This window comes from Ailuropoda melanoleuca, chromosome 12 (genome assembly GCF_002007445.2).
Source record: "Ailuropoda melanoleuca isolate Jingjing chromosome 12, ASM200744v2, whole genome shotgun sequence".
Classification (NCBI taxonomy): domain Eukaryota; kingdom Metazoa; phylum Chordata; class Mammalia; order Carnivora; family Ursidae; genus Ailuropoda; species Ailuropoda melanoleuca.
In genome coordinates, this window is record NC_048229.1 from 25,763,061 (window position 1) to 25,786,077 (window position 23,017).

The 23,017-nt window shown below is 44.5% G+C and overlaps 1 protein-coding gene across 3 annotated transcripts; it reads right to left on the reverse strand.

The window, feature by feature from the left end:
- Nucleotides 1–1,396: 1,396 nt before the first annotated feature.
- On the reverse strand, nt 1,397–22,435 carry ZFP28 (ZFP28 zinc finger protein). Of its 3 annotated transcripts, XM_034639491.1 has the most exons (9): nt 22,208–22,257; nt 21,615–21,706; nt 21,481–21,534; nt 13,233–13,359; nt 12,949–13,044; nt 10,929–11,092; nt 9,989–10,103; nt 9,361–9,519; nt 1,397–5,571 (listed from the first exon to the last, which is right to left on the reverse strand). In XM_034639491.1, exons 4-9 carry the CDS (start codon nt 13,264–13,266, stop codon nt 3,869–3,871), a joined length of 2,271 nt encoding a protein of 756 aa, XP_034495382.1. In that variant the 5' UTR covers nt 13,267–13,359; nt 21,481–21,534; nt 21,615–21,706; nt 22,208–22,257; the 3' UTR covers nt 1,397–3,868. The 3 variants fall into 3 exon arrangements, with proteins under 3 accessions (XP_034495382.1, XP_034495381.1, XP_019648094.2); XM_034639490.1 differs by lacking the exon at nt 21,481–21,534 and having other exon boundaries at nt 9,361–9,456; nt 22,208–22,435; XM_019792535.2 differs by lacking the exon at nt 21,481–21,534 and having other exon boundaries at nt 22,208–22,435.
- Nucleotides 22,436–23,017: the final 582 nt, after the last annotated feature.

Sequence of the window (23,017 nt, forward strand, 5' to 3'; positions counted from 1 at the left end):
TCCTGCTTGTGCTACCCCCCAAATAAATAAAATATTTTTAAAACAGCCTTTTCTAGGGATATATGCACACTTATATTTATAGCAGCATTATTAACAATAGCCAAATTATGGAAGCAGCCTAAGTGTCCATCGATAGACAAATGGATAAAGATATGGTGTATATATATATATACAATGGAATATTCAGCCATAAAAAGAATGAAATCTTGCCATTTGCAATGACACAGAGCTAGAGAGTATTATGCTAGGTGAAATAAGTCAGAGAAGGACAAACACTGTACGATTTCACTCATGTGGAATTTAAGAATCAAAACAAACGAGCAAAGGGGAAAGACAGAAGCCGAAGACAGCATGGTACTGGCACAAAAACAGACACATAGACTAATGGAACAGAATAGAGAACCCAGAAATGGACCCTCGGCTCTTTGGGCAACTAATCTTTGACAAAGCAGGAAAAAACATCCAGTGCAAGAGACACTCTTAATTACTGAGAACAAACTGACGGTTACTGGAGTGGAGGGGGGCAGGGCTGGGGGCGTAGGTGATGGGGAGGAAGGAGGGCACTTGTGATGAGGACTGGCTGATGTATGGAAGTGCTGACTCACTATATTGTACACCTGAAACTAGTATGTTAACTATATTGGAACTAAAACTAAAACTAAAAAAAAAAAAAAAAAAAAAAAAAAAAAGAATAGCCTTTCCTAATACTAATAGAATTAAAAGTTTCTGTCTTTTGATCTATCTCATTCAATAATCAATCCTCCAGTTCTCTATCCTTTGCTGATCATTCTCTAGTCTCAGTTGCCATGGGGACTTTCTTTGGTTGAGAACAAACACAGACTTTAACTTAAAATCAGAAGTTCAATATTGGAAGAATATCGAGGACCTCACAGATTTAAAGAACTAAACTAGGACGTGAGGAAGCGGGAAAGGTTTGGTGGATCAGAGTGGTAGGCAGGGATGCAGAAATCTTCACGCTGCCGCCAGAGCATGACTCGCCTACTACAGCACTTCAGCCCAGGAGTGACATTCACACTCTTAGCAGCTGGTTACAAAAGGGCCCCAACCAATCACAGTGAATAAAAGAGAACGTCCGTCGTGCCATACGGAGGGCTGAATGTTGGCCCGCTCCTGCCCCTCTGTCTCCAATCAAAATACAAAGAATGAAAAATCTCATTGGCTTAATTGGACCATGTGTGACTGTGGAACGCTACAGAATGAAGACAGCGAACGTGCCAACAAAGAGCTAGGAAAAGTGTGTGTTAAAGACAACAGATTTCCACGTATATACCGAAAAAATATGTATATATACACACATGCACATACATACACACGCACACATATACATATTTAATATTCATTTTGACGCTATGACTATAAGATTTTACACATTAGGTTTTCCAAGTCACGTATCTCATTTAATATATTGTGGACGGACAGCTCTCCACAGAAGCATACATAGAATTTAATCTCTTTCTAACCAGACAATACAGTGTTGAATAATCACAATTTAATGACCCTGCTTGGCAGGACACTGAAATCCTATTTGTCATAATTACAACAATTTTGCAATAAATATTATTTACATCTATTTATTCCAATGGGACATAATTCCCAGATCTAGGATTACTGTTTCAAAAGGAATGCATTTTTATAATGTTGATAGGTCATACTATGTTGCCACCCAAAAAGGAGACAAATTTACACAGCTAATTATCAAGTATCTGTTTTCCCACCCTGATGCCAGTACTGGATATTATCCAAATTTTAGATTGTAATCCATCGGAAAGCCAAGAAAGTTTAATTTGTAATTTCCTGATTAGCGAGGCTAAGAAGTTAACCCATTTTCTCTACTCATTTGAATTCTTCACCAACATGCCTGTTGGGAGGCACTGGCAATTTTCCCCACTGCTTTATATGTGTAATGGCACTTTGTTCACAAATGACGTGTTTTTTCATATAACTTGTATTACTTTGTCAATTGTCTTTTATGTCTTTTTGGCACCTTCCACCATGCTGGCGTTTAAAATCTTTGTACAGGACAACTTACTCTCTTCCTCACGTCTTCAAGGACCCCACATCCTACATAGTAAAGCCTTTCTCTTTCTATGTTTGCTTCTTACCTATCATTTCATAATTAGAAATGTTAAATATAATTGCATATTTCTCTGTAAGGTATGTGTGTTTCTTTCTTTCTTTTTTTGAAGAGGATGGATAAGCAACTGTCAAAACATCACTTCCCCAATAATGAAAAACCAGTCTTATTACATACCAAAATCTGAAATGCAAAGAAACTTATTTCAAAAATGTCCTGCTTGGGGCGCCTGGGTGGCACAGCGGTTGAGCGTCTGCCTTCGGCTCAGGGCGTGATCCCGGCGTTGTGGGATCGAGCCCCATATCAGGCTCCTCCGCTGTGAGCCTGCTTCTTCCTCTCCCACTCCCCCTGCTTGTGTTCCCTCTCTCGCTGGCTGTCTCTATCTCTGTCGAATAAATAAATAAAAAAAAAATCTTAAAAAAAAAAAAAAATGTCCTGCTTTGCTTGCCAAATTCTCTTTCCTTGTGTAATTTCAACTAAAACTGTCAAAGTAAACATATCCTACTGGGACTCTGTTGTGAATGACAATTTACAAACACATTAACAGTATTGAGTATTTCATCTAGAAAAAATGTATTTCTCCTCTACTGGCATATTTTCATATTTCAATAGTTTAATAATTCCCTTTCACCTCTATTCATAAGTTGCCTTATACTTTGTCTTGTTTTTGAAGTGAGGGTTGTATTACACACTTAGAAGTAATTAGAACCTTTTACATTCTTCTCTGTGCCACAGCAGGGGTTGGCAAACCTCTTCGTAAAAGGACAGAGCAAACACTTGAGGCTTTGCGGGCCATGTTGGCTCTGCTGCGGTTACCCAACTGTGCCACTGTGGAGTGAAAGCAGCCACAGGAAAATGTGAGCAAATCAGCGTGGCTATTTGCCAATAAAACTTGATTTGCAGATGCTGAAATTTAAATTTACTTTAACTTTCATGTTGTCACAAAATGTTCTTTTCACTGGTTCGACCATTTAAAAAAAATTTTTTTTAATTTAGATCATGGAAAACCAGTGAGACTTTGGTCATTGGGTTAGTTTGCTGACACCTACTTTAGAACGGTTTACCTCAAGGCTGACAGCTCCTCAGAAGTTGAAGAGAGTTCCTTCATAAGCCTAAGTGATTTTAGGTAGAGCAAATCTTTCCAAATTTTCTAATTATTGGATAACATGTCAGTAGTTTTAACTTTATGCATATAAATCTTGCATTTTTTTTCTGTTTCAGTTCTTTTGTTCCAAGAGGCCTACTGATGCACATTCTCTACACACATCCTAAGACTGTTGTCAGATGTGTAGTAAAGCTGAATTCTCTCACCGATAAAATCACATCACCTTACGTTTATGCAGATGAGATGAAAGCCACAATTCTAACTCAACATTATGGAAACAAGTTTTAAACCACCACTGGCAAAACCTCACTGACTACCTTGAACTCCTGTTCCTGATCTAAACTGGTTTCTCCTGGCCTCCTTCCATGCATCATTTTTGTTCAGACCTGACTGTGGTAACTCTTCAATGTCCCAAAATAACGTTTTGCTCAACACCTGGTGTGGACCAGGCACTGTGCTACGCACATCTTACGTATTAACCCATTTAAAGGATCTCAACACAAGTTTTTACATAAGAAGTGAATGAACTGTATTTACGCTTAAAAAAAAAAAAAGTCAATCTGACTGCAGTGTGAAAAACAAACTCATGAAGGACAACAGAACCAACCCAACAGAGGGACCAGTTTTCTCACTAATGGAGGAGTCCAGCTGAAATAACAATGTTGAAACTACGGTGATGGGAGTGAGGACGCACCCCAGAGAAACCTGGGCAGCAGATCCACAGGATTTGATGCGGAAGGCAAAGAGGAGCGTGCCGATGAGTCTCCATTATGGATTCTCTGATGGGCAAGGTGTGCGGTCTGCCTGAAGACTTTTCTGCTTCTCTTATAATTATAGGATCTTTCTCCAGTGTGGACTCTTTTATGCTGATTAAGGTGTCCGATTTGGATGAAGGTTTTCCTACATTCTTTGCATTCATACGGTTTCTTTCCAGAATGAATTCTCTGATGGACACTAAGGGACTGACGATGGCTAAAGGCTTTGCCACATGCGCTACATTCGTAAGGTTTCTCCCCAGTATGACTCCTGCGATGACAAATAAGTGATGACTTTGTCTTGAAGGCCTTCCCACATTCAATACATTCATAAGGTCTCTGGCCAGTGTGGAGTCTCTGATGTTGAGTGCAGGAGGAGTTATCACCAAAGGCCTTCCCACATTCGATACATTTATAGGGCTTCTCTCCAGTGTGAACCCTCTGGTGTTGAATAAGGTGTGTGGTCTGGCTAAAGGCTTTACCACATTCCTTACACTCGTATGGTTTCTCTCCCGTATGAGTCTTCTGATGCTGTGCAAGGTGAGCCTTCTGGGTGAATGCTTTACTGCAAACCTTACATTCATAGGGCTTCTCTCCAGTATGAATTCTCTGATGAGTAGCCAGCTGTGAACTGATGCTGAAGGATTTACCACATTCCCCACACTCAAAGGGTTTCTCTCCAGTATGGATCCTCAAATGACTAGCAAGGTGTATGTTCTGCCTAAAAGCTTTCCCACATTCTTTACATTTAAAAGGCTTTTCTCCAGAATGCACTCTCTGATGCTGAGTGAGTGAAGCATGATGGCTGAAGGCTTTTCTGCAAACATCACATTCATATGGTTTTTCTCCAGTATGAATCCTTTGATGGACAGTAAGGGATGAACCATATCTAAAGGATTTGTCACACACATCACATTTGTAGGGTTTCTCTCCAGTATGAATTCTCCTATGTTGATTAAGTCCTATGTGATCACTGAAGGCTTTCCCACAATCGATGCAATCAAAGGGTTTCTCCCCAGTGTGGTAATACCTCCAGTGACGGATAAGGGACGTGTTCTGTATGAAAGCTTTCCCACATTCAATACATTCATAAGGCTTCTTGCCAGTGTGACATCTTTGATGTCTAGCAAAGGACGAGCCGTCACTGAAGGCCTTGCCACAGTCATTACATTTATAGGGTTTCTCTCCAGTATGAATTCTCTGATGAACAGTAAGGGATGAGCTCTGGGTAAAAGTTTTCTTACATTCATTACATTTGAAAAGTTTTTTTCCTGCATAAATTCCTGTATGTTTTATTGCTACTGAATTTTTGGGAAAATTTTTCTTAACTGAATCACGATTATGAACTCTCTCTTCTGAAATGTCCAAATGAAACCATCTTCCAGATTTGTTAAAAGTACGTTCCCTTTCCTTAGAGAGGGTTTTGTTATGAGTGATTGTCTCTTGCCTGAATTGTGTCTCCTGACCTACCAGCTTCCTTTCAAACACACTCTCAGAACCCCAATTTTCTCTGAAAGTGGAACACTCCAAATTCACGTTTGAAGTTCTATCTGTTACTTCAGCGAATGAATCTTGTTTCGGAAATAATTCCTGGGTCTCATGTATAGACCGTTGGCCTGAAAGATATCAAGAAAACAAATTTCGTTTATTGTGTTCTAGAAAAAAAGGAATTGCTAAAAGGAAAATTGTGAATGAATTCACTAATTGGTGACATAAACCCTAATTAAACCACATAAACTATGAGGCTCTGAAACACGTCAACAGTACGTAGGCCCCAGTGTGACTTTATACAGGAGCCTAAGAGGGGTGAGCAGAAAAGAATTAAATACATGTGGAATCAGTTATGTGTTAGGGGAAAGGAACTGGGAAAATGTTCTGCAATCACACCACCTAACTATTCTGACACTTATTGCCTTTCATCTCTCTCCCGCCCTGTCTTGCTTCAATGCCACAGCAGTCATCACATCATGAAAGCTGTTCCAGGAAGCACACCAAAGGACAAAAAAGACAAAGTATTCATTAACATCTTCAAGATTATCTGAAACCTGCTCATTCCCCTACAACCAGAAAATAAGGTTTCTGCTAACCACATCTTATTTGATTAATTTCAACAAAACCCACATTACCAACTGATAGCTGAGGCTCAGCAAACACATAAAATCATTTTTACATTTACCTGCGTGCTTTCATAGGCCTGACACTTCTCTGGCCATATATTAATGAATAGGACCTTGAAGTTTAATTTCTTAGCTCGAAACAACTGTTCTTATAAAAATGGTGAGTGCTGCCATTACATTTAATCACATCATACACACTACTGAACAAGCATTTGTCTTATGTCAGACTCTAATGCTTACAGGGAGAACTGTATAGCCTGAGGTCCTTTTGCTGAATCACTTAGCATGCACCAAAAATTTGTGCACATATAGTTATAGCTCAATAAATACATAGAAATGAAAGTGGTATTGGGGAGATGATGCAGAGAATCAAATGTTCGGAAAAAGATGATCTTAAAAAAGGGAAAATAGTCTTTTTTAATGAAATCTAAACAATTAAAGTTTCCTTCTTAGATCAGTAATAAGACAAGGATGCCCTTTTCGCAACTTCTACACAACACTGTACTAGACGTTCTGGCCAAAGCAGTTAGAAATAGAAATAAAAGGCATCCTCGTTAGGAAGGAAGAAGTAACACTGTTATTTGAAGATGACATGATCCCACATATAGAAAACCCTAAGGAATCCACCAGAAAGCATTAAAGCTAATATACCAATTCATCAAAATTACAAGATGCAAGACCACAACACACACAAATCAGCTCTAAGTTCTACACACTAGCAATGAACAATCTGAAAAGGAAACTATGAAAACAATTCCATGAAGGACAGCATTAAAAGAATAAGTTATTTACAAATACATTTACCCAAAGAGGTACAAGATTGTGTGCTGAAAACTGCAAAACATTGCTGAATGAAATTAAGAAGACACAAATAAATGGAAAGACATCCTGTGTTTGTTCACAGATAGGAAGAGAGCAGGAAAAGATTAAACAAGTAATAGAAACAAGACCAAATTTGTGATGTGGTACAAATGGGAATAAGTAAAAAGAAAAAACTATTAGTGAAACAAAAGGTCAACAAGGTGAATGTGTCTATAAAGATACCACCCAACTCAAACTACTGTACGGTGAGAAGAAACAGCCTGCAAACTTAGAGGCTGTTCGAAAGTGGGAACAAAATGTATCATATTTTGAGACAGCATTTATATTCATACAATACGAATGCAAGGAAGTGAGACCCAAAAGATGGGTGATGAGTATAAAGACACCATTAACAGAATATGAACTCTACATGGATTTAAATTGCGTATTTATCAACATTACAAGTACTCCGAGAAATGCTAATTAAATAAAACATCCATTTTCACCCAGGAGCTTGGCAAAAATTTAAAAAATATAAAATACTCACTATTGATGAAGATGTCTAGAAACAGGTATTCTCATATATTGTTCGTGGTATACCCTATATTTTTTTTAAAAAATGTATACTTTGGGGTGCCTGGGTGGCACAGCGGTTAAGCGTCTGCCTTCGGCTCAGGGCGTGATCCCGGCGTTATGGGATCGAGCCCCACATCAGGCTCCTCCGCTGTGGGCCTGCTTCTTCCTCTCCCACTCCCCCTGCTTGTGTTCCCTCTCTCGCTGGCTGTCTCTATCTGTGTTAAATAAATAAATAAAATCTTTAAAAAAAAATGTATACTTTGATCATGCAAAGAGATTAGTACAAACTGGACCACAGTTCATTACAGGTAAAAACTGGGAAAGACCTAAGTGTTCAAATGCCCTGTTAAGGTAAATCAGTGAAGCAAATTCATATTCATTTATTGTAATACTAGACATCCATTAAAACAATGAAGTAGAACGACATATATCAAGTTTCTGAGGACAAAAATGGAAGAAGAATCCATAAAAGAAGTAATCTACTAGACTACATAAAAATGCTAAAATTTTTACATATCGCAATTTTAAAAGGTCTAATTAAACTCTTACTACCATATGTGAAAAAGTGTGAAACAAGACATCAAAGAATTAGTACACTGATATAAAAAAATCACTGGAAATGTAAAGAAAGCTTTTAAGACATGGATAGAGAAATGAATATAAACGAGGTACATTTAACAAAAGGATAAAGAGAATAAACAAATGTAGAAACAGCATTTAATCTCTTTCACAATTAAAAAAAATGACTTCAGGGTATAATCGTTCACTAAATAATCAGCAGATATTTTCATCAAAATACCTAGTGCTGGCAGGATGCAATTAATCCCACACATCAAGTCATCTAATCATTGCTAGAGTTGCTGAAAGCAAACAAAACGTTCAGAGCCTAAAAGATGTTCATATCCAGGGATGTAGCATCCCAAGAAGGTACAGTTTTCACTTACATAAAGATACCTATTGCAAATACCAAAAATGTGAAGTAAGCTAAATAAGCAATGGAATATATGACACAGAATGCATGTGAAAAACATCTCTATGCATGATGGGATACACACTATAATTCCAACTACATGAAAAATATGTTTTTCACAACCTGAACAAGTCTACACTTGCTCTGTTAACGTACTGTGTTTATGGGTCATGGTTTTACATTCTGCTTCCAAACAGGCGACAGGATTACATTTTCTATAAACCATTATTTTCTAAAGAAATTTCTTCTTTCCTTTATGTATCAAAAGAGGAAAAGAACCCCCCCCACACACACACACAAAAGAGGACGAGATTCTCCACTTATAGCTCCTTGCAATCCAACTTCTGCTCACCCTGTCTGACTCAAACAAGGCAGCTACCGGAAACCAACCCTCGCCTTCGCCTCTGCAGTACCCTACTAGAAATTGTGCGAACTCTACTTCAGCCAGTTCATCCATAAACATGTTTGTTTCATCCTTTCCACTGGAGTGACCATTTACGGTGACAACATACGTGTAAATTCCCTTTTTCTCCAAGTACCTGCCGGTGCCAAGCAAAACGGCTCCCTCAAATAACTTTCAATACGTGGTTCTTACAGGAATGGATGAGTAATGAAATGAGTGGGCCATGTGATCACGAAAAACAGCTCAAAAGTACATCGGGGTCAGGACAGGGTCATGTAAGGAACTGAGCAGACAAGAGTGGCCAAGAACAGGAAGAACATTACAGGGAATGAGCAATCACTCGAGAGAAGGCAGCAAAGAAGGAGGAAAGAGAATAATTTTGAAACCCCAGACCTCCATGTTCTCTCTAGACCTGGAGGGCTTGGTAAAGTCCTGGGCATCTTCTCCTGTATATGCGTGAAGACTCGGCCTCTGGTGAACGTTCTGCTCTCCCCTGCAGCGGCCCTCCCCCCCCCCGCCCCAGGCCCGCCACACTCACCCGAGAACAGGCCCCTTGTCAGCTCTCTTTCCACCATCCAGGGCTCCTTCCCTTGCTCCAGCAGCGAAACCAAATCTGGCTTAGAAACACAGGGTCCTGCATATGGGCAGATACGGGGTTCGGTCACACACTTGACACTCTTAAATCGAGAACCAGCTCCTTGGTTTTATTAGAGGAAGAAGCAGAAAGAAAAGTGAGCAGTATCTGAAAGACACTGAAGACGATGCTTCAAGCATAACAAAGATACCAACTTTCAACTCTACAAATGTCAAATTCTCATCTTAGAAATCACAACAGAAATTTAGCCCAACGCTTCAGAAGGCCCCTCCCGACCTTCACAATTCAAAACTGACGAATGGGGGCGCCTGAGTGGCTCAGTCTGTGAAGTGTCTGCCTTCGGCTCAGGTCATGATCCTGGGATTGAGTCCTGCATCGGGCTCCCTGCTCAGCGGGGAGACTGCTTCTCCCTCTCTCTCTGCCCCTCCCCCTGCCCGTGCTCTCTCTTGTTCTCAGTCTCTCTCAAATAAATATATAAACAATCTTAAAACAAAGCAGAAGACAAAACCTGAGGAATGAAAAGTGGCAGTTCCTGAAGATAGGTTCAGATTTAGGAGAGGGACATCCTTACCTACTGACCCCAGGTCACAACGGTTTTCCCATATCACATTCTTACAGAAACTCTTCTGAGCTGGGTCCAGCTGCTGGGAGAAGTCCACAGCCATATTCCTGATGGTCACCAAGCCCTGAAATGGTACAAACACACTTTTTTTTTTTTTTAAAGATTTTATTAATTTATTCGACAGAGATAGAGACAGCCAGCGAGAGAGGGAACACAAGCAGGGGGAGTGGGAGAGGAAGAAGCAGGCTCATTGCGGAGGAGCCTGATGTGGGGCTCGATCCCACAACGCCGGGATCACGCCCTGAGCCGAAGGCAGACGCTTAATCGCTGTGCCACCCAGGTGCCCCACAAACACACTTTTTGATCAAATGTGCCCACGAACCACAAAGGCTCGGGGGAGGAGTGTGAAAGGGGCAAAAGGTGCGAGAATTCTCACTTAGGTTCTGCATGACCCAGGTCACATAATGACTGGGCCTAGTCATACTGTCTACGTGTGGGAGGAATAAACAGAGAAAATAGAAGAGAATCTGTTTCTGCCATGGAGAATCTGTAATTTTGCAGGAGAAAAGGACCTTACACATAATAGGAATTTCCTAACGCAGATTAAAGGTTTCCCCACCTTCAACATGCATGACTCGACACGTCTGCAGGGTTTCCCTCTAATCTTGGATGAGGGGGCGGGTTGAGATCCTGCTCAAAGTCTTCTCACGTCATCACACTGAACGTTTGATTAAGAGACTTGTGCGTGATTCATTACAACTGGACTGTCCCCCTCTTCTAGTGTGCATCGAGACTGTGTGCTCTGCCTTCCGGCGGGACGCTCTGTCTATGGGAAGCACCACACTCACACAGACACTTCTCCCCAGCTCCCTGTGGTCATGGTCTCTCCCCTCCAGAAGGGTGTCTTTTGGAGGGATACTGTGTCTTGACCGGAATTTGCCTCACTTACCGGTTGCCTCCCAAACAGAGCACCATAATCCCAGTTTTCCCCTAACACGGAGCATTCCAGACTGTAGTCTGTGACCCTCTCCGTTATCACCACCTGGGGTAACTTTTCTTTAGAGATGTCCTTCTTCGTGGGTAACTCCTTGGTCTCCTGCATGGTCTTCAAATCTGAAAGATATTAAGAAAGAACGTTTTCTCCATTATGTATTAATATGAAGAAAACTTCCAAAATGTAATCAGAGGAATTAAAATCCTCAAAAAACCATACCGTTTTGAAAGCTTTTTTATGACTAGCCAACCCTGCATTCCTATATTTGTGTAGCTTTCGCCCTAAAGAATACAGTATGAGCCTTCTCACTGAAATCTAAGATGAAATGTGACTAATATAAACAAGGAGGGAGGGCAGGCTAAAGAAGAAAACTGCTATATGATGCTTATTTCAACATTATTAAGTAAAACTGACTTTGACTCTTTCTCCATTTATCCAGCAAAAATTTCTTCTCTTTTTTTAATAATGCATCTTTTATTACAATGCTAACTAACGAAAGTTCAAATCCCAGCCTTAAAAGTGCAAGTCTTCATAATGAACTAGAATCATGGCAAGAGATGAAGGACGGACAGAAGGGAGCTACTTAGCTTTGTGAAACTCATTCAGAGCACGTGACTTAGTACGTTACACGGAGAAGTTTCACAGCCCTCCTGTACCCTGTGACAATCCACGAGAGCTGTCGAAGTTCCACCTGTCAGCGGCCTGTCATGCTCTGTCAATGCAAGGCCTTTCCTCAAAGTATGAGTTCAACAAAGAGGTTTTAGGAGATTCTCAATTCTTTAGAAATTGTTGCCATTTTCTCTTGGGTTTAGCTTGGGACTTACTTAGTTTCAACTGTATGAACCATCAGAATTGAGATTATAATTAGGAGATTGGATATATGGGTCCCAAACTCAGAAGAGGGGTCTGAGCTGGATGTGTGTAATAGGAAGGCATTTGCATACAGAGCCTACTTCAGAATAGTTACATTGTTTCATTACATTGCTACAATATAATTTAGTCTACAGTTAGTTTTCTGGCTGTATAAGTCTAGGTAATAATTCCTGCATCCCTTGGGGCGCCTGGGTGGCACAGCGGTTAAGCGTCTGCCTTCGGCTCAGGGCGTGATCCTGGCGTTGTGGGATCGAGCCCCACGTCAGGCTCCTCTGCTATGAGCCCTGCTTCTTCCTCTCCCTCTCCCCCTGCTTGTGTTCCCTCTCTTGCTGGCTGTCTCTATCTCTGTCGAATAAATAATAAAATCTTTAAAAAAAAAATAATTCCTGCATCCCTGACTCATTCTAAGTACAAATATTTCTAGATGTTGGTTAAGGTCACTTTCCTCTGGGCTATGCTTGTAATTTATTCCTATTTTTCCTCTTTGCTCTAACGTTTCTGCTAAAGGCTCTACTCTCGTTCTTGTTTCTCTGGCTTGAAACTGGGAGTGATTTTTCTTCTTCCTCTTCGGGCCCTATTTATACTTACCATACATAGCAGTTTCTACTTCACTTCAGTTACGTATAGATATGCCCTACTTCCTCGGTGACATGGTTAATTCTTCAATAGCTTACACTCATCCACCAACCAGCATCTGATGGCCTTACTCAAAACTGACAATAAAAGTCAGTGAAATAAGCCTACACATGAAACAGTCATTTAATCAAAGAGAAATAAGATAATAACAACAACATTAGTATCAGTCAAGGATTGTTTAAAGAACAGGCAAGATTATGTAAGCTTGAATGACAAAGGGTCTGAGAAGGAGCCAGAGAGAACAACGGGATCCAGAGGAGGGGAAAGAAGGCATGTTCAGAGGGAGGGGAGCAAAGGTGGAGAGGAGATTAGGGAGGATGAACATCTGGGGAGCCCGTGCTGAAGAGGCCTCAGTTTTCCCTCGAGGCCTGAAGGCTCGGGGAGAGTCTGCAGATGATCCGACATGGCTGAGGCCCTGAGCTGTGACCCGCACGGCCCTCCCCCCAGCTAGGCCTCCCACGCTCACCTGGGCACCGGCCTCTTGTCAACTTTCTCTTCAGCATCCAGGGCTCTTTCCGCTGTTCCAGCGAGGAGATCATATCGGGCTTAGAAACGCAAAGTCCTAAATACACAAGAAGCAATAGGAGGTGGTCACGCTGTGGGTCTGTGCAGACTTGAGATGCGCCCCCCACCCGCCCCCGGCCTGATGAAAGAGTGGCAGTGCAGGGCCTGGTGCTAAAGGAGTAAAGGACTCTGAGCCACAGCAGCAGGCAGGGGAGAGGTAGGAGAACTGGGTGGGGGGCCCCTTACCCAGCGAGACCAGGTTCCTGTAGTTCTCCAACATCACATCTCTGTGCAGAGTCCTCTGGGCAGAGTTCAGCCACTCCCACTCCTCTCGGGAGAAATCTACGGCCACATCCCCAAATGTCACCAAGCTCTGAAAGGACAAAACCACATTCTTGCTCAGTCAGTGCTCATGCCCCCCTAGACTGGGGGTTGTTATGGACTGAACTATGTCCCCCAAATTCATACGTTGAAGTCTAACACCCAGTACCTCAGAATGGGATTAGTTTTGGCAACAAGACCTTGAAAGAGGTGATTAAAAGTTAAATGAAGTTATGTGGTTGGGCCCTAATCCAATCTGACTGGAGTCCTTATAAGAAGAGGAAGAGACACCAGGAATGCGAGCGCACAGAGGGAAGAACGAGTGGGGACACAGTGACAGGGCGGCATCGGCAAGCCAGGGAGAAGCCTCCGGGGAAGCCGACGCTGCCAGCCTCTGACTTCCAGCCTCCAGAACAGACTGGGAAAGTAAGTGTCTGTTGTTTAAGCCCCTGGTCTGCTGTATGTTGATACGGCTGCCCGAGCAGACCCATACAGGGGTCTAAGGATTAGCTCCTTCTCATTTTGGGTGTGAGACTATGCACACAAGGAATAACATCCAGAGAAAAGAGAAAAACGCAAAGCTAGCCCCTGCCCCTGGAGAACTGGCAGTTTCATGCAGCTGTACATACAAGAGAAACATCTGCCATCAGTTCAGAACAATAAATAACGGAGGCTCAACTGTTCCATGAGCAACAGGTACCCAAGCATTTTCCGACACGAGGACACACGAGTGGCCTGGATCAGCACAAGAATGGGGAAAGTGACCTGAAGAGGAACCTCTAAAGGCACAGAAAACTAAACCTCAAAGTGGGTTCTAAGGATTTCTATTTCACTGTCAGTGCTCATTAGACGTCAGGCATTCGTGTTAATATCAGTTTTAAAAAACCTAACAAAAATCTTTATTTCTGAAATAAAGATGAGTGTTGAACAAGAATGGAAAATACTACAAAACACCCTGACAGGATCAGGGTGCCGTGTCAGAGAAGCTGGGGGGTGCCGAGGAGGTGCCGTGAACACAGACGCGACAGTGAGCACGTTGCCTGTCTCACCCGATGGGATTCTTATGTAGCATATTTGTATGATTCCAGGTCCACCGATTCTGATACTTCCAAAGTATTTGAAACATAGATCTAATCCAAATTCTGACCCCGGGGATCCCACCAGTAGCTGCCCTCTATACTGAAAGGACCAGCAGCCCTGGGATTATAGAAGTATATACTGAAATCAGGAAGCAGGACAGTCCGACTGCCCGCAGAGCCTGGACGCAGACCGCAGCACACGCCAGGGCTGTGATCTCAGCTAGCTATTTGGCCTCTCTGTCTCGGAAAAATGAACAAAGCCTCACGGGTCATGGCCGAACAACGCAGCACGTGCTAAGCACTCGGAAAGAGCAAGGCGCCCTGAACGCGCCACCTGAGCGTCAGCGACCGCGTGGCTGGCCAAAAGCTGAATGCCCGCTTACAGCTTCACATAATTCTACTGGAAACAAAGGCCCTCTGAGGTTCGGTGTCTGCTGAATCATATGCTATCATGTGCTCTCTAACCTGCACGAATTCTGAAGGTATTTTTCACCAGATTGTGTAAAGATGAGTCAAGAGGGTTCTGTAAATATATCTTGATTTGTGTGAAGACAGGAAACTCTTGACGCATTAATCTCCTACATGGGAGACTGAAGGGCCCCATGCCACAGAAACTACCTGCGAGTACCTGCAGGAAACAGCTAAGAACTGCTTGGCGTGAGCCCTGGGCAAAAGACGTGCCCACAGGCCTACCTGAGCGAGCTAGTCTCAAACAGCGCTGGTCAGCTCTAACGGCGTCAAGTTGGAGCAGCGGCCAGGAGAGCAGAGGAACTGCTATGCCAGCGGAGCCCGCAGCAAGAGCGCTCATTCTGCTGGGAAGGCTCGGCTCCAGCTCCCTGGGCCGCCCTCGGCCACCTGCACCAGCAGTTAAATGCCTTCAGATTTTGAAAACTGTGTAGGACACGGTGGGATCTTCAAGTAGACTGAAACTCAAATATTTCAATGCAGATGCTAAGTGGAATAAGCCAGACACAGAAAAACAAATACTGCACAATCTCACTTGTATGTGAAAGCTAAAGCAGTCACGCTTCCAGAAGCAGAGAGTACAACGGCGGCTGCTGGCGGCGGGGGGAGGAAGAAATGTGCAGGTGATGGTCAAAGGGAACAAAGTTCAGTTATGCAGGACGAGTAATGTATAGCATCATGCCTATAGCTAACAATGTGATATTATATCCTTAAAAGCTACTAAGAGGGTAGATCTTATGTTAAATATTCTTGCTAATAATAATAATAGGAGGAGGAAAATTTGGAAGGTGATGAATAAGTTTATGGCTTTGATGGTGGTGACAGTTTCACGAGTATATACTTTTCCTCAAATTCATTTAATATTACACATTAAAAACGTGCAGCTTCCTACATGTCAATCATACCTCAATAAAGTGGCTTAAAAACAAACAAACAAAAAAAACCAACCATTTCTTTTTTTTTCTTTTTAACATTTATTTATTCACATAATCTCTATACCCAATGTGGGGCTTGAACTCACGACCCCAAGATCAAGAGTTGTATGCTCTTCTGACGGAAACAGCCAGATGCCCCCCCAAAAAACCCAGTTCAATGCAAATATTTTCAACTGTGTTCAAAGGTATAGGTGTTCAGACACATGCTACTTCTATGTTTTTATTCTGACCTGATTCTAAAGTCCAGTTTTTCACAGATTCCAGCCTTACAGTTCTAAATACGTGCTCCTTGCCTGGCAAGTCTTGGACTTATTTTTTTCTGATATTCAAAATCTTTTCAGATAGTCTTTACTAAATGAAATATTATTTAAAATATAATACATAAATTGTATACAAATTACCTTTTTTAAAATCTATAATATCTTTACAGCATCTTTTTTTTTTTTTTAAAGATTTTATTTATTTATTCGACAGAGATAGAGACAGCCAGCGAGAGAGGGAACACAAGCAGGGGGAGTGGGAGAGGAAGAAGCAGGCTCATAGCGGAGGAGCCTGATGTGGGGCTCGATCCCATAACGCCGGGATCACGCCCTGAGCCGAAGGCAGGCGCTTAACCGCTGTGCCACCCAGGCGCCCCTCTTTACAGCATCTTAACAATAACTTTGTAAGTCTGTTGGTGCAAGAGAAAATGATGCCCAATTTTCTTGGATTTGTTACTATTTTGTCATTGGCAAGAAAACTGAATAAACAAGAATATGGAAATGGAATTTGGGGCCGCTACTACACAAAAGAGTCTAAGTTCCAATATTCTCTTATACTTGGCAACTGGTTTTTTGAGGGGTCTGATTTTTTTTTCCTTAGTAACAAATGCCCCCTTCTCTAGCTCTCTACTCCTATGTTCCAGAGGGACATAGCATTAACAGTGTATGTGTAACCTTCCAAGTAAGACATTGTTTCAGTTTGTACAGACTGCCCTTCAGGTATAGAATCAATGACTTCTGGGGGCACCTGGGTGGCTCAGTCGGCTAAGAGTCTGCCTTCAGTTCAGGTCATGACCCCAGGGTCCTGGGATGGAGCCTGCTTCTCCCTCTGCTCCTTCAGACTACCCACCCCTGCACCCCTCCCTGGCTCGTGTGCACTCTCTCTCAAATAAACAAATAAAATCCTTAAAAAAATAAAAAAGAGGAAAAAAAAGCAACTGCTTAAAAAAAAAAAAAGATTCAATGACTTCTGTTAGTACTATGATCTGAATGTTTGTGTCCCCCCAAAATCCATACACTGGAATCCTAACACCCAGTGTGATGGCATTTGGAGGTGGGGCCTTTTGGGAGGCCCTTTGGTCATGGGGGTAAATCCTCTTTAAGGGTCTTCGTGTCCTTATAAAAGAGACAGACTACCCCCCCACCCCCGCCAAGCTCCTTAGCTCCTTCCCCAACATGAGGACACGGAGAGAGGGTGCCAGCTATGAAACAGGAAGCGGGTCCACATCAGCCACCACATACACTCTGCCAACACCATAATCTTGGTTCTTCCCAGCCTCCAGAACTGTGAGAAATACATGTCTGTTGTGTAAAGCCGCATAGTCCGTGGTGGTCTGTGATAGCAGCCCGGACAGACTCAGAGCTAGCGAAAGTCTTGTACTGCGAACAGTAACAATTACCGCTCACAGCACTATCACGATGTTCCAGACACCATTCTATATACATACGTATAAGCTGTTCAACCCCACGACCCTGAGACTTGGCACTAGCACTACTCCCACTTTATACATGAGGAAACACAGAGCTGTAACCTGCCCAAGGTCACACAGTCAACTGCAGAGCCAAGATTCTGGACTGGGCAGTCTGGCTCCACAGTCCACACCCTTAACCCCTACATCAGACGTCAGCAGTCTTCTTGTAAAAGGCCAGAGGGCAAATATTTTAGGCTTTGGAGGTCAGACAGCCTCTGTCACAATGCCTCAACCCCGCTCTTGCAGCACGAAAGCTGCCACAGACCACAGCTAAACCACACGTGTGCCATGCTCCAAGGAGACCTCATTGATGGCACCGAAGGCAAACTTACGTCATTTTCACAGGATATAACATACTGTTTTGCATTTGTTTCAATCACTGAGAAATGTAAATACCATCTGTAGCTCGTGAGCTATACAAAAAGCAGTGGCAGGTCAGATTAGGCCAGTCTGCCAAGCCCTGTCCAACACCCCATGTTGTTGTTACTGTGCATCTCCTGAGGGGCTGGCCCGTAAGTTTCTAGATGACAATGACAGGAGGATGCTGACAGCTAACACTCACTAAGATCCCATTATGTGCCAGGCCCCTTTAAGTTTTTCTAGGTACTTTACGTGCATTCACCTAATTAATCCTTGAAAGAACCATATTAAGCCAGTACCATTATCATCCCCATTTTTACAGATGAAGAAAATGTGGTCATTTAAGTTGCCTTGAGGTGACACAGTGATTAAATACTAATGCTAGCATCGGAACCCAGGCAGCTGGCTCCTTTGTTCACACCTGTGAGCGTGACACTAGCACATCTCTATTAAAAGGTTCCAGTCCAACAACAGCCATGATGCTTGCTATCCATTCACCCTGAAACAACAGCCATGATGCTTGCTATCCATTCACCCTGAAACAGGATCCACTGGGCAACATGGCTTTCAGATAGAACAAATTTTCTCCAACTCATGTCCAGATCAACCTGCTTTATTCAAGGGTATGCAAAACACTCTCAACTGTGCACATCCTATTCTTATTCCCATCGTTAGTATGGACGTGTGTGGATTTCCAAAAGGGTTTCAAAACGTCACACTACACCAGAGAGAAAACATAATGAATGGCACACCCAATGTAAGAATTTGATCTGCTGGTCTCACTTTTTTTTTTTAAGATTTTATTTATTTATTCGACAGAGATAGAGACAGCCAGCGAGAGAGGGAACACAAGCAGGGAGTGGGAGAGGAAGAAGCAGGCTCATAGCAGAGGAGCCTGATGTGGGGGCTCGATCCCATAACGCCGGGATCACGCCCTGAGCCGAAGGCAGACGCTTAACCGCTGTGCCACCCAGGCGCCCCTGCTGGTCTCACTCTTAATAAAGATGAGAGCGAGAGATTAAATACACACAAACAGAAAACAAAAGCAATTCTATCCTTACACAAAAATACTTTGTATTAATAATCCACCGGAAAAAAATGAATGAAAGCCTTTTCTAAGAAAAAAAAACGCTTTATTAAAGAGGAATTTTTTTCTGGTTCAGTTCAATTCAGTTAATTTTTAAGGCACATGAATGAAAAATCGGTAATTTTTTTCTTTTTGGGTGAAGTCTACTTTTTTTTTTTTTTTAAAGATTTTAGTTACTTATTTGACAGAGAGAGAGACAGCCACTGAGAGAGGGAACACAAGCAGGGGGAGTGGGAGAGGAAGAAGCAGGCTCTCAGCAGAGAAGCCTGATATGGGGCTCGATCCCAGGACTCTAGGATCACGCCCCGAGCCGAAGGCAGACGCTTAATGACTGAGCCACCCAGGCGCCCTGAGTCTACTCTTTTTAACACCATAAATTCTAGCTTTTGAGGCTCTATTGCTGTTCCATCTAAATACAACTCTTAAAGTATTCTGATTTCATGTCAGTTTAATTAACTTTAATCCACAAAGTAAGAAAAACTTCTAGGAATGTATTCATAGGAAATAATCAGGGATAAAGCACATTTCCAGGTATAAGAGTGATTATTATAATACCATGTTAAATAGCAAAACACTGGCTACAAAAGAAGCTTACACATTCCTCCACCGAATGTTTTCTGAATCAGGCACTAGGGGTGAAACAGCCCAAAACCCCTGCCTGTGTCAAGTGAACCTGGAGCAGAAAACCAGATATATGAAGTAAATATACAGTATGCTGAACTGTACTAAGAGTTTAAAAAAGGCGTAAAGCAGAGAAGAAGATGTGAGGAATTCGGGTGGGAGTCTTTGAAGCTATAGACAGAAGGATCGGGAAAATGAGAAGGCCATTTTTGAGGAAGCAAAGTGAGTGATGGAGGAGGATGGAAAATGTCAGAGGTCCAAAGGGCCAGGTCAGGTAGGGTGCTGTCACACATGAAGGATTCGGGGAAGCCATGGAAGGTTCTGAGCAGAGAGGGACACAGCAGATAGAACAGACCCTGCCTGGCTGCAGCACCGGGATGCGACTGCAGAAGCAGGAGGTCACGGAAGCAGAGTCGAGGGCCCGAGAGTAAGATAACAAGCACCGAGGCAGCGACGGAGGCACTAGGCGTAACGATAATCATCAGGTTACGAAGACAACATGAAAATAGCGCTGACGGGATCTGCCACGAGGCAAACATGGGCAGTAGTGAAAGAGAGGAGACAAGAATGACGCAGAGGTTTCCGGCCTGAGTAACTGACAGCATGAAACTGCCACGGTCTGAGACAGAGACAACTGGGGAAGCAGCCAGGTTGGGGGGAACCTCAGAACTGAGCCGTGAATGTGTTAGGTCTGAGTTACCTATTGAACATGCAAGAGGAGGAGTCCAGTTGGACGCACAGGCCTGGAGCTCAGAGTGGGGGTTGGAGCTGGAAAGGTGAATTTGGGAGAAGCCTGCCTGTGGCTAGTTTTTACAGATGAGAACAGGCCGACCTCCTCAGGGGAACGTGTGCAGACAGACAAGAAAAGACCCAAGAACATCACCCTGAGGCACACTGACAGTTGTAGGTCCGAGAAATGAGGAGGAACCAGCAGTGAAAACTGAGAAGTCAGGAAGGTGGGAGGAAAGCCGGATGAGTGTTGTGTCCTACAAGCCAAGGGAAAAGAGGGTCCCACTGGAGAGCAAGGGATGAGCTATTTCAAGAGTTGGCAGCCACCTGTTTTTGTAAATAAAGTTTTATTGGAACACAACCCTGTCCATTCATTTACCTATTGTCTGTGGCTGCTTTAGTTCTAGAAGGCAGAGTGGAGCAGCTGCAGCAGAGACCTTATGGCCTGCAAAGCCTAAAATATTTACTATTTAGCCCTTTACAGTGAAAGTCTGCCAACCCAAGCTTCTTAAAATGCCAATGATAGTCAAAAAAGACCGAGGACTGGGCAGTGCATCTGTTAGCCTGGGTGGGACGACCGGAACCTGGTTCATATATTTACGAGCCGGCATCATATTTATGAGACAGAGGACAGAAACAAACAAAACTATTTGTTAGCATTTTAAGACGCCACCCAATCAAGTGAGAAAAAGGCAGCCCCTCACATTGCACCAGTACTGCCCTTCCCTCTCCTGCCTGCCAAACATCCCCTCTCCCTTCAAAACATGGCTCCAAAATCACCTCCTGGGGGAAGATCCCCTGCCCTTCCATCACAGGCAGCTAGAAGCCAAGAGCTCCTCTAGTAGGCTCTCACCGGCACTCTAGCAAACCTTGTTTGCTTCCATCACTTTCCACCAACAGGCTGTGAGCTCCTTGAGAGCAGGGACTGCGGCTTAGCCATCTGTTTCTCCAGGGACTGGCACCAAGCGGATACCAAACAAACCAGGTACAGGACAAGCAACTGTCGTGCTTGCCCCAAGGAGTACCTTTCAGCTCCATCAGAGTCCCTCGGAGAAAAGTGGCACAGCGAGGGGCTGAATCACCAATGAAGAATGAACACTGAATGGGATGAAGAGGAAGCAGGGAGGGAGGAGGCCCTGGGCTACCCCTGTAGCCCATCACTCACCAGAATGTGAGGAAATGGGAACCAGCTCCCAGGACAGGTCTCTTAAACTGAAAACTTTTAAAAGAAAATAAACATTATTAAGTCCTGAAAAGCAAAACTGTATTTCAGAGAGGAGAGTGGAAATGCCAACTCACCTGAGACATGACTTTCAGTTCTATTCTTGTCCCTGCTGCCTCCTGCTTATGCCTCCTCTCCTGGAGAAGGGCAGTGGCCGTGGAAGGAAGAGCTGGGGGAAGAGAAAGGAGGCGCTGGAGACCGAGACTGCATTTCGCTCCTAATCACCAGGCTGGAAACCAACGGTCCCTTCCTGCTCTTAACTACAGCCATAAATCAGAAAGGGCCTCAACAGGTGGAGAATCAAATGCTCGGGCTCGAACGGATGAGACCAATTTTGAAGGGACTGATCTCAATACGACTGTCACTCTACCTAGGGACTGCCACGGAAGGAGAGGGATTTCCTCTCTCTGGGAGCATGAATTAGGATGGTGTGGGGTCGGGCTGACCCTGGGCAAGTCATGGACCCTCCCTGCACCGCTGCTTGATGCTCGGACTCAGGGCAAACTTCCAAACCTTTGGATTCCTGGGATCTACCAGCCTCAGAGCCTAGGACAACCATTCACCAGCACAAGGGCCCGAGAGGTCCTTTGCCCCAAGACCTCACCCTCCCCGCACTCTGTTGGGGTGAATTCGTCCCGGTCCACCAGGCCCGACCACCTGTCACTCTCACCTCGGTTCTCAGGCCCCGTGGTCACCGTTCCTCGTTGGCCTCTGTATGGGGGCCCATTCCTTGCGCGCGGCCTTCCCCGGGCAGGGCGGGTGAAGGCAGCCGGTGTCCCCGCAGTCCGGCCTCGGCCCGCCCCGGGCTTTGTGCGGGGAGCGCCTCGCCGCGGCGGAGATCCCCGCCCGCGGGCCCCCGCACCCCTGCCCGCACTCGCCGCCCCCTGCATGTCCGCGGNCCGGCCACCGCAACGCCCCCTGGGAAGCGTAGTCCCAGCCAGGGCTGCGGCGGGACTGAGCTGAACGCAGGCCGCAAAGCGCCGGCCCTCCCTGGGCCTACGCAGCGTCCGTCGTCTCGTCTCCCGGCCGGCCGCTTCCGGCTTTTCGGGACGGCGGCCTCCGGGTAGCAGTCGACGCCCGGCCCAAATCTGGCCGGAAGTACAGGCCTCCGACGGACAGACAGCGCCCCACGGGCTTCTGGGAGTCGGCGCTGGGTTCGGATTCGCACAGGCGCGGTTCCACGGCGCGGGCGGGGCTGACGGCGAGGGGCGGGGCCGCAGGGCTGACTAGGGTGGTGCTGGGCAGCCGAAGGCGGCGCGCTCCCCGGGTGGGCGTCCCACGGGTGTCCCCGCCGGCCGAGTGCGGGGAGGCGCGCGGCGAAGGGCTGCTCTGGGCCTTGCCGGTGTCCACAATGTGGTTCTACTGGGGGCGTGTGAGCACAGCGTGCCTTCGCGTCCGATTCGCTGCTCACTTTTGACCCCAGGTGGATCCCCGAGTCCCCGGACACCCGTTCTCCAGATGCCACTCCCCCTGCGCTTGT